This window comes from Muscardinus avellanarius (assembly GCF_963383645.1).
Source record: "Muscardinus avellanarius genome assembly, chromosome: 1".
In the NCBI taxonomy this organism is placed as follows: Eukaryota; Metazoa; Chordata; class Mammalia; order Rodentia; family Gliridae; genus Muscardinus; species Muscardinus avellanarius.
Window position 1 is genome coordinate 36141557 of NC_137786.1, and position 19714 is coordinate 36161270.

The 19714-nt window shown below is 41.3% G+C and overlaps 1 protein-coding gene across 1 annotated transcript in view; it reads left to right on the plus strand.

Moving 5' to 3' along the window:
- Positions 1 to 2092: 2092 nt before the first annotated feature.
- Positions 2093 to 19714, plus strand: part of C7 (complement C7) — a gene marked incomplete at both ends in the record, with an annotated part of 76459 nt that continues 58837 nt past the window's right edge. The window contains 4 exons of the mRNA XM_080701629.1: positions 2093 to 2218; positions 4768 to 4869; positions 11656 to 11716; positions 15327 to 15430. Coding sequence (XP_080557755.1) covers positions 2093 to 2218; positions 4768 to 4869; positions 11656 to 11716; positions 15327 to 15430 — 393 coding nt within the window. The remainder of the gene's footprint in view (positions 2219 to 4767; positions 4870 to 11655; positions 11717 to 15326; positions 15431 to 19714) is intronic.

The following is a 19714-nucleotide window of genomic DNA, read 5'->3' on the forward strand; positions in this document are numbered from 1 at the left end:
CGCCCAGCACTTGTGGATTTTAATACATCTCATAGTAACCTAGGTGGGCCTGGGAAGTGAAGCTAACATGTATTTTTGCCAGGCACCTGATTAGATATGATCACATATATTTTCTCACCTGGAAGAGGCAAGAAAGACCAAAAGAAGTTCTCTCAACGAAGATCAGTCACAGACAAAACGGTCAAGAAGGTAGTTTTTTTTTTTTTATAATTTCTGCTTTCCATGTCAACAAGTCTTTTCTAAAGTGTATTTACATTTGCAGGAAAATTAAGGGAACTAGAGAGTATTATGCTAAGTGAGATCAACCAGTCCCAGAAAGTCAAGGGTCCTGTGTTTTCTGTCGCATGTGGAAGCCAGTACAAATATAGGAAGCAAAAAGGTCTTCAGTTGAATGAGGAGAGAAAACAGTAAAATAGAAGGGGATTATGGAAAGGAAAAGAGGAGGATTATGGAAGGGAACCATTCAATTAAAGTTAAATCCATACAGGATCATTACTAATGTCACTGACGTGTGGGGAGGAAGGAAGAGGGAGGGGTGGGTATACAGAGGGAAATACACCAAGCAATGTGTGCAGGCAAGAAAAAAAGTATATTAAGTGTTTTACAAGGGGAATGTATAACATAGAACATAACTTCAAATACTCAGGTGTGTAAAAAGATATGTACTTAAGTTCAAATGGAAACATGCTTTGTCAAAATAAGTATTAACAAGCCGGGCATGGTGGTGCACACTTGTAATCGCAGTACTTGGAAGGCTGAGACAGGAGGATCACGGTTAGCGGTGAGGCTCGGGTACTTAGTGAGGCCCTTTGCAACTCAGTGAGACCCTGTTTCAAAATGAAGAATAAAAAATAGCGCTGGGGGTGTAGCTTGGAATGCTCCTGGGTTTTATTCTCAGTTACACACACACACACACACACACACACACACACACACACACAGTAATAACATAAGTTAGAGTCTTAAAAATAGAACTTCAATTAGATGGTATTTATTTATATATTTTTATTTATTTATTTATTGATGGAACCAAGGGGCATTCTACCTCCAAGTTATACCCCCAGCCCTATTTTTTATTCTTTATTTTGAAACAGGATCTCACTGAGTTGCAAGTGGCCTCACTACATAGCTGAAGCTGGCTGCAAACCTCGATCCTCCTGTCTTAGCCTTCCAAGTCCTGGGATTTCAAGCGTGGGCCACCATGCCTGGCTGTATGATGAGTATTCTGTATCATTCCATTGGTTACAGCTTGTAATGAGAGCACATTTAGATGATTTTCTTCAATGTACATGGGACAAGTACAAAAGCTGTACCTAACCTCTGACATTTTTGGATCATGCACTCAGAAAAAGGCTTTTCCAACTGTGTCTTTGCTATAGTGTGAATATGATCTGCCCATATCAGAACTTGTGTTGGGCCACCTGCAGTGACACTCATCTGTAATCTCAGAGATTGGGATAAGACAGCAGGAGGATTACAAGTTTGAGGCCAGCCTGGACACTTAGTGAAGACTGTGACTTAATATAAGAGGGGCTAGGGATTATAGCTCGGCGGTAGCTTTTGCCTGGCATATACAAGGCCCTCCCTGGATTCAGTCTCTACTCCTGCAAAAACACAACAGAACAAAAGCAAACAAACAAAAATCTCACGTTGAAGTTTAATTCCTCAGTGAAATGGTATTAAGAGGTGGTGGGACATTTAAAAGGTAATTAGATCATGGTGGGGGGCATCCTCATTAATGCTTTTCTTATGGGGATTGGTTGACCATTACAGGAGTTCAGTCCCACTTTTCTCTTTCATATGCTCCTGCTTGCTCTTTCTTTCTTTCTTTCTTTCTTTCTTTCTTTCTTTCTTTCTTTCTTTCTTTCTTTCTTTCTTTCTTCCTTTCTTGCCATGTGTGAAGCAGCATGTGGTCCTCACCAGAAGATGAGCAGATATTGGCACTGTGCTCTTGAAGTTCCAGACTTGTTAGATAAATACGCCTCTTTTCTTTATAAATCACACAGTCTCAGGTGTTTTATTTTAGCAACAAAAATAGACTCAGATCATCTTTAAAATCTTCCTTTACTATTTAAGGGTCTCCTTATACATGATGTCAGTTACTTTGTGCCCACGTTACAGTATCAACCACTGGCTCACAGTATCAGGGATGGATCACCACCCAGCCAAGCCCATGGCCATGGCCATCAGTCTGTGGGAGGTCATCCAGTTCACCTTGGTCTGAGAGCATGCCATTTGCTGTACCATGCAATAGGTAGCCTATGATAATACTACCTCAGCCTCTAATACTGCCATATCTGTTCATTTTTTTTCACCAAAAAGTCTTTTAGGCCTTTAAATTCTGTTTACTTGGCAGATGCTCAGTATCAGATGCCTAATAGGCTCTGGAGAAAACCGACTGCCAGCAAGATAACTCTGGAACTGCCAGTGCTGAGCACTGCCTCTGAAGCACATTCATTTATACTTATCCTTAACGGCGAAGCAAAGGGCCCATGCAGGAGTATGTCTCTTCATACGTGTCACAGTGTTCTTTCAGAAGGAACATATCTTGCTTCTTGGGAGGACAGTGCCTACACCTTGGAAGGAGAGACCAGCAGCAATCTGCCTGCATGCTGCACCTGCCTCTGCCGTGTCACCCACTTGACGGAGCTACCCAGCCTTGGACTGAAGTAGTGATGTGGCAGCCAAGGAGCCCTTTGCAAAGTCAGGCGCCCGGTTAGTCATAGCAGCAGAGTGGGCTGCAGGCGAAGCCGCAGTTGCTGTGGGAGTTTTGAGGGCAGGAGTGTTGGCCTTGCTTGCTCAGCCCTGCCTGCTCAAAGACCAAAAGGCTACTACACGTCTTCATTTCTTTCCTATGCCTTTTCTTTACCTCTCTTTTCTCCACATAGTAAATATTCACTTAAAGTAAAATACTTTTATGTTTCCCAACTTGGAGATGAATTGTTTGAAGCAAAGGATAAATTGTGAAGGCTATAATTTGAGGCCTTGTGAGAGAAAAAATTAGGTCAGGAGTATCTGAAAATTATGCCTGAAAATTGGTATGGGAGAATTTTTTTTTCAAGAGAAATGAAAAAGAAAAGGCAGAAGATAAAGGCTGGGGTGCATAAAAATCTCTTTTCCGTGAATTAGTGTTGCTACCAACTCATGATCCACAGCTTTAATGTATCCTAAAATGGACTCAATGGCACCTTTCATTATTTAGCAGTTTAATTCATTTGTGGTATTCTTTCCAAATATTTTCTTGAAGACTGCTCTCAGATGGAATATAAAATGCTTTTAAAACCCAGTTTCAGTTATAGGCAGCATATTTTTTCTTTATATTCTTGTTGAAAGGACTTAGAGTGAAGAGAAGGTCAACTTTATCTTTTTGAATTAGGAGGGTACCTAAGGTAATCACTCAGCAGAGCACTTGCTGATTCTGTGAGTATAAAAAAGTCCTCCAGCAGAAGGTGCGGGAAACCTATTGTATTATAAAGTATAAGAAGCTTTATTTTCTTGGAATGAGTCTCATCAATATATTTTACAGTATTTTACTGGGGGCATTCATCACAAAAGGATCGAACACTAGGTGAAGATTTTTTTTTGAAAGCGCTAGAAACTCTCTTCCTGGAGTTTTAGTCCTGAGATATGGGGTTGTGTCTACAAGTATTAGTCATTCTGTAAAATGCTCTGAGCAACTACTATGGGCCCAAATGCAGAGCATCACAGAGTCTTAGAAGAGCAGCTCATTCAGGAAAACACGTAAGTATCTCTGCTGGGAGGAAAGACACATAATCTCTCTGTTGCATAAAGTGTAATTGTGAAAGGGGTGGGATGTGATCTCACTGAGTGAGAGTTGTTCTTAATCAGACTTTTTTTTTTTTGGTGGTACTGGGGTTCCTGGAAGCCCTTCTACCTCCGGGCTACACTCCCAGATCTATTTTTTATTTTTGGAAACAGGGTCTCTTAAGCCAGCACGGCTGGCTTCGAACCTGAGCGATCCTCCTGTCTCCGCCTCCCAAGCGCGGGGATTACAAGCGTGCACCACCACGCCCGGCTTAATCAGACTTTTTAATAAGATGAGGGCTGGCTTTTCAGGATTTAATTGTGAGTTCACAAGATGGGATCTAGCAGACAAATGAGGAAATTTTCCCCAGGTAGGAGTATGTAGCCTTCACCTATGATAATAAAAAACAGGGGTGAATGTTTGGACACAGATGCCAATGAGTGGGTGAATGTGATCTCAGTACTTGGGAAGCTGAGACAGGAGGATTACAGGTTTGAGGCCATTCTCAGCACCTTAGTGAGACCCTGTTAAAATAAAAAAATAAAATATATAATAAAGGGCAGAGGGCGTAGATTGGAGGTAGACTACCTCTGGGTTCAATTTCCAGTAAACACACACACACACACACACACACACACACACACACACACACACACACTAACTGTGGGACAATAGATAGTAGATACAGGAGGGGAAAGGTAAAGTGTGGCATAGTTACCCACAAGTCTTTCAGCATAAATTTTTAATTCTTTCAGTTTAAGTTATACTCATCAACTTTCACCATCATACTTGGTCACTTGTCCTTAGCATCATAATCAGTATTAAAGCAAAACCCATGGAGAAAACTTCATGACAAGATGGATGAGAGAGGAATGTCACTGGGGACAGGCATGTAACAGCTAAACTCAGTACTGATTCTCCTAAGCCTCGTGAGCTGAAAGAGAACCCTGTTTCTTAAAATCTTGGCAGCATTACCTCATCCATCTCCATGTTCATCCCAGTGTCCTCAAGACACCAGAGACCAGATTGCCAGCAAGATGACTAGGAACTGCATGAGCCTGCCCGTGGCTCCTAAGGACAGTCGTTTATACTTATCCTTAAAGGCAAGCTGAAGGGTTTATAGAGACATATCTGTTAAAGTGATCCATTACCACCGAGGGAAGGTGATGTATGTGCAGGAGGTCAGGGGAACCGGTGGGAGTTCTTGCTTTCTTTTTGCTTTGTTCAGTGATGTAGAGGAAAGATTATTCCCAGAGTGTGAGTTTGTGGGAAGATATTTCAAAAAGAAAGTGTGACATAGTCATAAGGAACCACTGGACGGATTAGGCAGTAGACTGGTATTGTCACTTAAAGATCTACTTGAGGTTCATGGTTCTGAGTTTAAAGTAAGAGCAGTTACAGTGTCCAGGTGGAAAATAGGTGGATCGGATTTAACATGATCGCATAAATGCTGAGAGGGAGTGAGAAATGGGGATAATTAGTAAGGGCAGTTTAGACAGAAGGTATACAAAAATTCTTAACCCAAAAAATGGCAGACAGCTGTTTCCCAGGAATTAGCATAGGTCACATAGAAGACATGCTTGTTAAGTGGATAAATAAATCAATGTGAGATCTTAAGGAGGAATTTAATTTTTTATTAACCCATATTAATTGTACACATTAATGAGGTTCAATGTGATATTTCCGTACATGCATATAGTGTGCACTGATCAAACCCACTGTCCCATTTTCGACCCTCCCCTCCTTCAATAATTACTATTCTACTTTTGGGTTGATTTTTTATTTTTAGCTTCCACATATGAAAGAGAACATATGATATTTGTGTGTGGCTTATTTCATTTAACAACATAATGTCCTTCATTTCCACCCATTTTGTTGCAAATGACAGGATTTAATTCTTTGTGGCTCTATAATTCTCCATTGTGTGTATATTTATGTGTATGTGTGTGTACGTGTGTGTATATAAATTTCATATTTTCTTTATCTATTCATCTCTTGATAGCCTATATCTTACCCAATGAGGATAGTGCCACAATATACATGGATGAGCAGGTATCTCCTTGGTATGCTAATTCTCTTTGGCTATATATGCAAAGGTGGAATAGTTGGATCAAATGGTAGATCTATTTTGTTTTTGTGTGTGTGTGTGGTACTGGAGAGATGGAACCTAAGGACTTTTACCTCTGAGCAACATCTCCAGCCCTATTTTTTCTTTCTTTGTTTTCTTCTATTTTTTCTTTTTCTTTTTGTGGGTCTGGGGATGGAACCAGGGACATTCGACCTCTGAGCTACACCATCTGCTCTATTTTTTATTCTTTATTTTGAAACAGTTGCGGAGGGCCTAAGTAGCTGAGGATGTTCGTGAACTGTGATCTTCTGGTCTCCTCCTCCCAAATGCTTGGATTACAAGTGTGTACCACCACGCCTGGCTTCTTTATTTTGGAACAGGGTATCATTTAGTACAGGATGACGAACTGCCATCCTCCTTTCTCTTTTTTTTTTTTTTTTGTGGTACTGGGGGTGGAACCCGGGGCTTTCTACCTCTGGGCTACACTCCCAGACCTATTTAACATTTTATTTGGAAACAGGGTCTCACTAAGTTGTTGAGAGCCTCAGTAAGTAGCTGAGGCTGGCTTTGAACCTGTGCGATCCTCCTGTCTCAGTCTCCCAAGCGCGGGGATTACAAGCGTGCGCCACCACGCCCGGCTTGCCATCCTCCTTTTTCTGCTTCCCGAATGTTGGGATTACAAGTTTGTGCCACCACACCGGCTTTACTATTAAGTATACAGCTCAAAAAATTTAAAACATTAAGATATCTATGATACCATATACAGATATTATCGATATCTAAACCTATGTTTGGGTCTGTCTCTGGACACACAGAGCCTGTGTGTGGGAGAAGAAAGTGAGGTGGCAGTTTTAGATACACTTTAGGTAAAACATCAAGTATGTTCATTTTCATAGTCCTGTTTTATGCACTCCAGCTGTCTCGCTCAATTTCCCTTGTGGATGAAGAGGTTACTTTCTGTGTTTGGACAGTTTTGAAATTCTACTTCCCATTTGATATTTCTTCATTGACGATTTAATGAAAGAGGAGGATGCCACTAACCTCTATTGACTCTACATTAAGGGCTAAATGTTTTATAGAGTTCTCCTGTTTATAAGCGAGTTGCCCTCTTTTGCACCTAGCATTGGGCCATACATTTTGAAAGGTTTTTATTTACATAATTTGTTTCACCCTTTGCTAAATCTGTTATAATATATGCAATTGCCAACTCAATCTTCTGATTTGTGTGAGCTGTACCATCAGTGTCACAGTGCCAGATGATATAAATATTTTTCTCTTTTTTTTTTTCTGAGTTACTGGGGTTTGAACCCAGGGGCATTTTACCAAGCTACACCACCAGTCCTATTTTTTATTCTTTATTTTGAAACAGGGTCTCACTAAGTTGCAGAGAGCCTCACTAAGTAGCTGAAGCTGGGCGAGAACCTGCGATCCTCCAATCTCAGCCTCTCAAGTACTGGGATTACAAGTGTGCACCACTATGTCTGCTATAATTTCAATCTAAAGAAAAGATTCTTGATACTTTTGGGGGGATGAAATCAAAATGGCCTTGAACTAGAGATCCTTCTGTTTTACTTTCCCAAGCAGCTGGGGTTACGGGCTCCACACCACTGTACTCAGCTAGGCTCTTTATCCTGCAGTGAATTGGTGCATTTTCATTTTAGATTCTGTACATTTTAAAGTAACTCTAGGAAGCCAGTGACTATCTCTATGAGAATCTAATGTCATAGAGAGGGTGATCACTCCGATAATCATCAGGCAGATTCCCTCTGGACTCCTGAGCTGAGTATTTGCAAGTTGATTTGATTGTTCTCAGTGAGCATGCATATCATTAAAGAAATATCTTTAGATAAGCTATTTTACCTAAATTTTTCTTTGGTTCATTTTTGCTTATGTATATATATTTTTCTTGTGTATATTTTTAAAAACTCATGAATTATAGTACTTATGTGAGCTTAGGCTGCTGCAGCCTTCCTTCTTTCCTTCCTTCCTTCTTTCCTTCCTCTCTCTCTTTCTCTCTCTCTCTCTCTCTCTCTCTCTCACTCTCACTCTCTCTCTCTCTTTCTTCTGTGGGTCTGGGGATGGAACCCAGGGGTAGTTTACCTCTCAGCTACACCCCCTGCCCTATTTTTTATTCTTTATTTTGAAATAGGGTCTCACTGAGTTGCAGAGGGCCTCCCTAAGTAGCTGAGGCTGTCTGCGAACCATGATCCTCCAGTCTCAGCCTCTCGAATGCTGGGATTACGAGCATGTGCCACCATGCTCGGCTCTGCTGCGGTCTTTCTATCACTCATTCTTTATTTTTTCTTGGCCTGTGGAATCTGATATTTTAAAGAACCTGTTTAAAGACAATGTAGTGAAGTAGAGCTTAAAATTATGGGATAGTCTGACATTTTCTGCAAGCGATTATTTTCATTTTAGGGATATTACATGCTGAATTCTTGGTCTGAAAAAAAGCAAAACTTTTAGGGCAGCACAAGTTTGAATTGTGGATCAAATGAATGACCTTGTCATTTGCTATTCACCTTCCCTCTGCAGGACTTCACAGAGTGCAGTTACAGAACTCTTGAAATCTTTGCATTTTACATCTTTCTTCTCAGAACTATTTGACAATTCTGATTTAAACCAAAAGAAACAAGTTTTAGGCTTGTAGGCTACTGCCACAATGTACATTGCAGGTAACCAAAAAACCCAAATGACATTCAGAAACCCAAACAAATCCGGGCCTTCTAAATTTAGCAAGCGCTAGCCACTTTTGAAAACCCTCAGGATAAAACGTTTATCACCTCCTGATTGTAATTTGATCGTCTCCCTCTGCAGCCATCCGGGCAACCTGGGCAAAGGCTTGTCCAGTGTTGTAAAGGACAGTGACATTTGTCCAGGAAGGGAGTGTGAGGCCTTGTAAGTATTTCTTAAAATATCTCAACCTTAAACAATATTCTTATAAAAAAAACCCAGGATGTTAACAGGGAGTACTTATCTAGTGACCTTACTTTAAAGTAATGCACAAATCATACTGTTTAATGCACAAATCCTACTGTTTAATGCAGTGCTACCAGCAGATATGGGTAGTATCTTTTTAGGTGTGATGATAAAGCATTGAACAACCAGTATTTTATTGATATCTTCCTTTGGAGAAAGCATTGCCTGGCAGCCATTTTTCATTCTCAAACTATTCACATTGTGAACTTTAGTGGAAAAACAAGATACCACCTGGAGTACTTATTAGCTTAAAAGCACTGATCTGGGAACCTAAGTCCTCCGGTGAGCCCTGCGCTATTTTTTCTTGCGGACCTGGAGTAGCCTGCCACTAGGGGGTGCTGTTGCTTCTTTTCTCTAATTCCTGTCAGGTTCAGTTCTGACCTTGTCAGATTCAATACAAGAAAGAAAAGGAGGTTTTTAAGCTTCCCAAGTGAGTTCCTCCTTCTTAAGCCCCCAGAGCCACCTGAACTTGTTGGAATGATTCAGAGCAAAACAAATAGTAAATGAAACAGCCTTGTAAAAATGTTTTCCAATATTTTCCTGCGGTGGAACAGAACAGCATCCTGATATCATAGTGGCCTAGCTTCATTCGGATCTGTGGGTATTCATAGTTTTTGAGGTGTTCTCAGGGGATGCTCTCAAATGGGCAGGAGCTGGTGGTTTACAGAGACGAGAAGGTTGTGCCCAGCCGACCCTTCCCAATTTGCGGAAATCTTGTACTGTTTCAATATTGGCTCAGACATTTGCTGAAGAATGACCACAGGCTAGTTTTGTTAGAAATACAAATTTTGGTGCCGGGTGTGGTGGCGCATGCTTATAATCCCAGCATTTGGGAGGCTGAGACCTGGAGGATCGCAGTTCGTGGACAGCCTCAGCTACTTAGTGAGGCCCTCTGCAACTCAGTGAGACCCGGTTTCAAAAAAAAGAATAAAAAAATAGGGCAGGGGCTGTAGCTCAGAGATCAAAAGCCCCTGGGTTCCATTCCCAGACCCGCAAAAAAAAAAAAAAAAAAAAAAAAAAGAAATACAAATTTTGGGGTCATATGAACTTGGGGAATTCTGCACTGAAAAAGTTAAAAAAGTATCACTTGGTGTAGAACTATCAGAACACTTCTTTTACAATGCAGTATGCATCTGAGTTTAAGGCTCAGCATTTGCGGGGGGAGGACCATATACTAGTTGTTCTCAGTCCAGGGCAGGGAGTGGTTTGCTCCCAGAGGACATTTGGCAGTGTCTGGAGACTTGTTTTATTGTAGTACTGGGGATTGAACGCAGGGGTATTCTATCTCCAAGCTATATTCCTAGCCCCATTTAATTTTTTATTTTTAGACAAGGCCTCTCTAAGTTGCTGATGGTTTTGCTAAGCTGCCGAAGTTGGCTTCAAACCTGTGATCCTCATGTCTCAGTCTCCAAGTACTGGGATTATAGGCATATGCACCACACCTGGCTACTGGAGACATTTTTTTTTTTTTATTGTCATGACTGGGACAGGTGCTACTGGCATCTAGTGGGTGGCGGTCAAGACTGATGCTCAGCATCCTCTAGTGCACAGGGCAGTTCCTCTGCCCCAAACAACAAAGAATCATCAGGCTCCAAAGGCCAGTTTAGAAGCTGACATACCCTAGCCGGGCTAGATGGCACACATCTGCAATCCTAGTACTCGAGAGACTGAGACAGGAGGATGACAGGTAGAGGCCAGTCTCAGCAACTCAGTGAGGCTCTCAGCAACTTAGCAAGAACCTATTTCAAAATAAAAAAATGAAAAGGGCTGAGGGTACGGGAGAGGGTACGGCTCAGAGCTAGATGCCTTGGATTATAAAAAAAAAGTCTACAAATCCTGTTCTTACACATTTATGCTTATCTAGCCACAAATTTATCTTTTCTTAAAGTGTCTTTCAACACTAGGATCCTATGGTAAACTCTGTTCTGAGTTTACCAACGATGGTCCAGTTACAGAATGGTGTGGTCTTCCCTTGACATTTATTTTCTTTGGCTTTTTGTCTCCTTGATGACTGGCCTCTCCTTTAGAGAATTCTTCTCAACTGGCCTGAGGCTGCCTTGCTTCAGTTTCTCCTCTCTCTGTAAACTCCTTCTTTCTCCTTTTGGGCTTTTCTTCTCGTTCCCTGAGTTTTATGCTTCATTGTGATCAGTCTCTATGAGGTTCATCCACTTCTGAGATTTTTATGATATAACGTCATGCCGGTGGCTCATCTGCAACCCCACAACTTCCAAAGAGATCTGCATTTGCAGTTATATGCTACATGATTCACCTCTTCTTCTTTGACTATTTCCTTCCTTACTCTTGTGTGTGTGTGTGTGTGTGTGTGTGTGTGTGTGTGTGTGTAACTAGGGAGTGAACCCAGGGGCATTCTACCTCCAAGCTACTCCTCCAGCACCTTTTAAATTTATGAGTTTGAAACAGTCTTTAAAAGTTACCATGTGCTGGTGATTGTCTTGTTTCATCCTCTCAAGTACTGGAAATAGAGGCATGTACTATGACGCCCGGCTCCATTGGATCCTTTTATTCTTTCTCTTGGGAAGTACTGGGGATAGAACCCAGGAGCGTTCTACCTTGAAGCTGCACCATCAGCCCTATTTTATTTTTTATTTTGAAACAGAGCTTCATTAAGTTGCTGAGAGCCTCACTAATTGGCCGAGGCTGGCCACAAACCTGCCATCCTCCTGTTTCAGCGTCCCAAGTACTGGAATAGCAGGTATGTGCCACGACACGAGGCTTCCTTTGACCTTTGAATAAGGCCACACATCTTATGCCGGTTCCCACACCATGGCCCACACCTATATTTAAAGACTTTGTTCTAATGGTGCCTCTGTTGGGATTCCAGACAGAAGAAATGATCTCCTGTGAGAGCAAAGATGTGGAGATGGGAATGTGCAAGAATGACGGTAGTTGGACTGTGTCCCCAAAAGTTTATGTGTTGGAAATATAATCCATGAAGTCATACATATGCTAGAGATTTGGAGGTGAGGCCTTCAGGAGGGAATTAGGGTTAGGAGGTCTTAAGTGTGAGGCCTTCAGGACAGCATTCATGGTTTTATGAGGAAGAGAAACTTGTCAGCAATCCTGCTGTGTCTCACTGTGTAATGCCTTCCACCATGTGATGATGTAGGAAGAAGGCACTCCCCAGATGCCAGGCAGATGCTGGAGCCACACTATGGGCCTTCCCAGTCCCCGGAATGGTGAGCCAAAATAAACTCCAACTTTTCGTAAATGACCCAGCCTCAGGTATTTTGTTAAAGCAACAGAAAATGGACTAAGACAAGATCTTTTCTCCCAAGTGTTTAATCTCAAAGTCTTGTTTATAACCCTCTTGGAAAGCATCACGAAAACATCTGCTCAGTTTAGTGGATTGAAACAGAAAGAAGGCTTATCCCTTGCCTTACACAGAATCCCCTTTGGTTGGAAATCACTTTAACACTGAACTGAGAACATTTGCTGTCTTAACTGATTTACAGATATTTTTCTCAGAAACATATCTGTAACTTCCAAGCAGTCCCAGCTGGCTGTTGCTAAGGTCTGGGTAATTGATAAGAAGCATCTGGCTTCAAGGCACAGATTAAGTATAGAAGCAGGCTCTTCACGTCCCTGGAGGATCAGCTGGAGTGGGAACTCTGTCCCAAGACCACTTGCTCTATAAATGAGAGCCAAGACAGTCCAGGGCAGGGAGTGGCAGAGGGGAGACAGCCTGCTGGGCTCTTCCTGCTGTTGAAAGCTTATCCGGCCCTTACAGGGGAAGGTTTCCTCCTTCTTTCTGCCCTGAGTGTTTTCCCAAACATGAAGGTAAGATGATAATTTTACAACTTTTGTAAAATAAAATGATCTCAAAAGAACATTAATACTTAACTGAAAGAAATCAAATAAGGAGAAGGGCATGGGACTGTCCAGAAGTAAAAGGTCTGGGGATGATTTAAAAAAAATCCTTATTTGGGGAATGCTCAGAGCAGAGGACAGGACAAATGGCTCCTTTGTTTACAACACACCCAACAGGATGTGGGGTCATGGTGAGGAGAGGCAAAACACTCCTGGTCTTCTTCTGAGCAAGGTTCCAGGCCGTTCCTTCTGGGATGACCATTAGGGAGGAGGGGAAATAGTAAAATTGATCAAATTGTGTTTTTATGTATTGCTAATATTCCACAAGAAAACCCACCATACTGCATAATTAAGATGTACCAATAAAAGTAAAAAAAAAAAAGTTGAACTTTTAAAAAAGTCCATATTTAAGTATATTTTTGGTAGTTAAGCCAAAATGAACTATTTTCCTCTTCTTTTTCAGTTAAATGATAGATTCAGAAGGCTGAAAATAGGGGACTAGAGACAATGTTTATATAAATCCCGAGAAAGCCATAAAGTGGTACAATGGTGCTATTGTTATTTCTTAGGGAAACATTTTCTCCAGTGTATTTGTTTGTTCATTTTGATTTGGAGCCATGCCAGGGCGACCTGATTTAACTTATGGAAGCTCTTTACAGAAAAAGTGAATTTGCAGAGTTGGAACCTTAGAATTTGGAGTCCTGGATCAAAGAGTCAGGATTATAAGAGGAACAGCTATGAATGGACGAAGGAATGAAACTAAAGGCTTGCCAAATATTTATGTTGGACCAATGCAAAAATGACCAAATGTTTAAAATAATTACTATTTAACCAAAGACAAAACCAAAGACAGAAATCACCATCATAGACTGAGTTCCTGGGATGCAAAAATAAGTTAATATTGCTATTATAATATTATCACTGTAAATTTTGGCACTTAAAATAACTTGAAAACAGATGCCTGATAGTACTGGAGCAATAGGTTCGCAGTCCTGGCAATCGCTGGGTCTCATCCTCGGTTACTGTGCTGTCTCTGTGCCACATCCCTGCTTGCTAATCAGTAGGGTTGGAGCAGAAGATATAGGTTTTGAAAAGCTCTTGTCTATGAGTAATTAAATAATTAAACATTAAACACAAATCACAGTTACTTGTTTAATGCTATGGTGCTTCAATAATACCTGACAAGGTTTACATGATGTAATTTAATCTCAAGTGCTCTTTCTTTTCTTTTCTTTTCTTTTCTTTTTTTTTTTTATGTGTGGTACAGAGATTAAACCTGGGGACATCTTATTTCCAAAGTATACCCCCAGCCATATTTTTAATTTGTTTTTGTTTTGAAATAGGATCTCACTAAGTTGCTGAGAATCTTGCTACTTGCTGAGGCTGTCCTTGAACCTGAGATCCTCCTGTTTCAGCCCCCCAAGTACTGGGATAATAGGTGTGTGCTGCCATGCCTGACTCTGACTTATATTTTTGTTTAAAAATTTAGAGATGTGTTAGCTCAAGAAGAATATGATGCTTTTGCAAAAGTCATCTAGTGAACGTTTTTCCCTAATATTTGTATTAACTGTCAATCAATTTCCTTATTTATTTTGTGATGAGACATCTTAATGATTGTTTTGTGCTTAAAAATGTAGTTCACAGTCATTGGTTATTATGGCATTTTAATGTTTTGATAACAAGTATGCTTTTATCTTTTAATTGGTTCATAAGACATCAAGAAAAGCAATAGTTTCACTCTAGTAGGCAGAGTTCCTACTCCTATTTGAAAGCAGGAATTTGTGTTTTTCCAGTAAACCTAAAGGACATTCTTTTTTTGTGATATATTGTGAGATAGAAAACTTTGGAGAGCCTTGGGTAATGAAGACACCAGAAATGGATTCCTCATCTGGCCGTTCACAGGGGAGTAATCTTTTGCTCCCTTTCCTATCTGTGTGAACTAAATTCAGAGAAATAGTCCCAGAACCCTTTCTCTTAGTGTCCCTTAGATAGGAGAGGACTTGTGACTGAGATGTTTGGAAGGGACTTCAGACCCAAAGTTGCTTCCCTCAAGCTAGCTGAGCTCAGGCTGGGGTCAGTGACCCTGGGGAGTGGCTCCCTGGGGGCTGGGCACAGGTCAGGCTCAGCATGTCTCAGATCAGAACATATTAGAAGAAGCAAGTAGAGTTGTTACAGGGTGATAATCTTTGCCTACAAATAAATATTATAGGGTGGTGATCTTGCTTCTCCCAAGAGAATGATTTCAAACAGAAAGCAATAAGGAAATCTAAAAAGTTTATTTAGGGTCATGGGGCCAATTTATAAAAGAAGGTCATAATAAAGGGGGTTATGTTCCAGAGAAAGGGTCAGGTTATGTTCCAGAAAAAGGTTAGGTTATGTTCAGGAGAGAAGGTTCAGAAAGGGTTCCTTTCCTCAGGTAAGAAATGGAACAAACAAAGAAGTTATGCTCCGGAGACAGCAGGGTCCAGAGCAGTCTGTTTCTGAGAGTAGAAAACTGCGTGCAGTCTTCCACATGGTGAGCTTCTTCAGTCTGGAATCCTTTCCCCCAGCGCACATGCATTCGAGGAGGTCACTGTCTCTTTTTGCGTCTACTATTTTCTACTTGTTGGAAACTTTGGACAATGGGTTGGGGTCTAAGTGAGACCACCCTCCCACCTCTCTTCCTGCAGCTATTTCTGTTCCCAGGGGCCCTCTTCCTGCAGGTGCTCCAGGGCAGTCCCAGTCCTGCCCACCTGCTCATCTCTAGCTGGCTCCCTAAAGCTGATGCTCGAAACGAGAATTCAGGAGAGGTAGCTGAGCTGCACTGACACGCTACAAAAATGCCCTATGAACTTAGCCAGTTCTAAGCCAATTCTTCTCTAGAGTCAGCTCATGCATGTCTAGCTGTGACCTTCGTGTGACTGCTTATTTACTCAAGACTGTCCTGTCTCCCTTGTCCATTTGACAGAATACTCTTTCCAAAAGGAATGAACAATAACAGCTTCCCTTTCAGCTTGTAGAACAAATGAACGGAACTGGTCTTGCAGTAAGCAGACCTTGGTGGATTAAATAAAGAGCATGTGTGTGGGGAAGGGGGCGGCCAAGGCACACAATAAAAAGTACATTCCCGAAAATTTGATTGATATTCTTCTAAAATCTATCTAACAGGATGTTAAAAATGATCCCCCCACCACCCACAATGCCTTTTTTGGCTTAGAGTCAAAAGCCAAGAACAACAAATTTATCTTCGGGACTCTCACATTTTCAAGTGAGGTGCTGGACACTCTATGCAATAAGTTATCTATTTATTTATTTATTTATTTATTTATTTATTTATTGTGGTACTGGGGATGGAACCTAGGGGCATTCTACCTTCAAAGTACACCCCCAGCCCTATTTTTAAATCTTTTTATATTTTTGCAGCACTAGGGATGGAACCCAGAGGCATTGTACCTCCGAGCTATACCCCCCCAGCCCTAATTTTTTGAAACAGGGTCTCACTGAGTTGCGAAGGGCCTCTCTAAGTAGCTGAGGCTGTCCACAAACCACGATTCTCTGGTCTCTGCCTCCTGTATGCTGGGATTACAAGCGTGTGCCACCACGTCTACCTTTTATTCTTTTATTTATTTATTTATTTATTTATTTATTTATTTATTTTTGTGGTACTGGGGATGGAAGCCAGGGGATTTTTTTTTCTACCTCTGGGCTATACTCCCAGACCTATTTTATATTTTATTTGGAAACAGGGTCTCACTAATTTGTTGAGAGTCTCACTAAGTAGCTGAGGCTGGTTTTGAACCTGTTCGATCCTCCTGTCTCAGCCTCCCATTTGCGGGGATTACAAGAATGCGCCACCACACCTGGCTTTTTATTCTTTATTTTGAAACAGGGTCTCACTCAGTTGCAAAAGGCCTCACTTAGTAGCTGAGGCTGGCCTCGAACATGTATTCTTCTGGCCCAGCCTCCCAAGTACTTGAATTACAAGTGTGCACCACCACACCCGTCTCTCTCCTCCCCCCCCCTCCTTTTCCTTCTGTATTGGAAAATGAATCCATTGACGTTTTATCCCTGAGTTACACCACCAGCCCTTTTATTTTGAAATGGTGTCTAGTGCCGGGTGTGATGGTGCACACTTGTAATCCCAGTATTTGTGAGGCTGAGACAGGAGGATCACAGGTCTGTGGTCAGCCTCAGCTACTTAGTGATGCTCTCTGCAACTCTGAGACTCTGTTTCAAAATAAAAATAGAGCTGGACATGGTGGCACACACTTGTAATTCCAGCATTTGGGAGGCTGAGACAGGAGGATTGTGGTTTGTGGACAATCTCAGCTACTTAGTGAAGACCTTTGCAACTCAGTGAGACCCTTTTTCAAAATAAATAATAAAAATAGGGCTGAGAGTATAGCTCAGACTGGGGATGCAACTCAGGGATTCTATCCTCAGTACCACAAAAGAAATGAAAAGAAAAGAAAAGAAAAGAAAAGAGAAGAGAAGAGAAGAAAAGAAAAGAAACAGCATCTTACTAAGTTGCTGAGGCTGTCCTTGAACCTGTGATCCTCCTGTCTCAGCTTTTTTTTTTTTTTTTTTTTTTTTTGGTGGTACTGGGGTTCCTGGAAGCCCTTCACCTCTGGGATACACTCCCACGGGCTACACTCCCAGACCTATTTTTTTAAACTTTTTATTTGGAAACAGGGTCTCTTAAGCCAGCGCCGCTGGCTCCGAACAAGCGCGATCCTCCTGTCTCCGCCTCCCAAGCACGGGGATTACAAGCGTGCGTCACCACGCCCGGCCCTGTCTCAGCTTTTTAAGTACTGGAATTATAGGCATGGCCCCCATGCCCAGCAACTAAGTAAGATTCTTTCTGAATCTTGTTCTTCTCCATTTTGCTGCTCTTTGAAGACAGAAGTAGCCTGGGAAAAAGGGGAAAAAATAAGGTAGAGAAATTTTGGAGTGGACTTCCTCCTCCCCAGCCCCATGATGAGCATCCAGGAGTTGGGATTCGGTGAGCAGTTTTAAATTAATGATAAAGTTTGAATCTTATATTGTTCTAAAATTTTTCTAAAATAGGACCTTTTTGTTGTACTAGAGATCGAACTCGGGCATTCTACCTCTAAGCTATACCCCCAGTCTTATTTGTTTATTTATATATTTTTATTAGTGGTTCTTGGGATTGAACACAGGCATATTCTAGCTTTGAGTTACCCCTATCTCTATTTTATTTTAAAACACAGTGTTGCTAAGTTGCTAAGCCTGGCTTTGAACCTGCAACCCTCATGCCTCGCCTCCCAAGTACTGAGATTATAGGCATGCACCACCACATCTAAATCTATTTTATTATTGTTATTTTGAAATGGGGTCTCACTAAGTTGCAGAGGGCCTCACTACATTTCTGAGGCTCTCCTTGGACTCGTGATCCCCTTGTCTCACCTCCAAAGCACTGGCATGACAGGAGTGCAACACCATGTTAATGACTAAGGTTGAAGGGTAAAGCTATGAAATGTGCTTTCCCCAAAACAGGAAAAAAATGAGCTGACAGGGCACAGAGGAAAGACATGTTATTGAAGAAGAAAACAAAATCCACATAGATTATAAATGTTAAAAATGTTAAGATTTCTTCACTTTACTGTTTGCTGAAGTCGGGAGAGTGTTCATGATCTCTCTCATTACTGTTCACTCTTTTCAGCTGCAGGAAACCTGGGTATCTTTCCACCCTTCTTAATAGGCTAATGAGGATAATAGGCTTAAAGATTTTTAGAACTATAAAAAACAGAAATAGCCAAGTAGGATTTTACAGCTGAAACGAAGATACTTAATTAGTCTTTATTTTTTGAAATAGGGTCTCATCTAAGTAGCTGAGGTCTGCAAACCATGATCATCCAGGCTTTGCCTCCAGAATGCTGGGATTACAAGTTTGGGCCACCACACCCGGCCAAGGGATACCTAATTAGAGGGTAGATGATCTAGGAAGGCTAGCAGAAGAGTCTGGGGAAAAAAAATGCTACCTCTGAGCTATACCCCCAGCCCTATTTATGTTTTTTCTTTTGAAAAAAGGGTCTAAGTTGTGGAGGGTCTCACTATAGTTCTCACACCTGTGATCCTTGTACTTGGGAGGATGAGACAGGAAGATTCCAAGTTTAAGGCCAGCTTCAGCAATTTAGCAAGACCCTTAGCAACTGAGTGTGACCCTGTTCCAAAAATAAAAAAATAAAAAGGACTGGGAGTATAGCTTGGAGGTATGTACTCAATCTACAACCCCTCTTGCCCCCCAGGAAAAAATTGGAAAGATACTCTATGGATACATTGAATTGGAAGAAAGTTAAGAGCTCAGGAAGAGGACAAAGGATATTGGCCTCTTGTAATGTGGGGTAATTTTAAGGACTATTATACTGAGTTATGAATTGAATACATTTGATATTCTTAAAATTTCACCAGTAAAGATTTGAATTACACTCACCTTCCCCCCTTTCCCACCTTTAGTTGTCAGTAAACATAGGAAAATACATATAAATAAAAATAAGATAATGGAAACTACCTACAATTTTAAAACTAGAAATAAACTATTATCATGTGTTCTATTTCTAGATAGTTTAATACATGTTTGATTTTTCAAATAGAATACAAGCTGGGCGTGGTGGCACATGCTTGTAATCCCTGCGCTTGGGAGGCGGAGACAGGAGGATCGCGCAGTTTCGAAGCCAGCCGCCCGCCCTGGCTTAGGAGACCCTGTTTCTAAATAAAAATATAAAAAAATAGGTCTGGGAGTGTAGCCCGGAGGTAGAAGGGCTTCCAGGAACCCCAGTACCAAAAAAAAAAAAAAAAAAAAAAGAATACAATCATTATTTTACATACATTTTTGTAACTTGTCAGATCCTCAGTACTTAGGCTTATATTAGTGTATAAACATGATTCTAAAAGGCCTCAGGGGTGTTATAAATATGGAGGGAGCCACCTACCGCCCTAAGGGAATAAAAGGAGGGCCACTGCCTCCTGCCTAGGCTGCACAGCAACTTGTTACTATTTCTGTGGTGCTAGGAATTGAATCCAGGGGCATTCTACCTCTGAGATACACCCCAGCCCTGTTTTATTAGTTATGT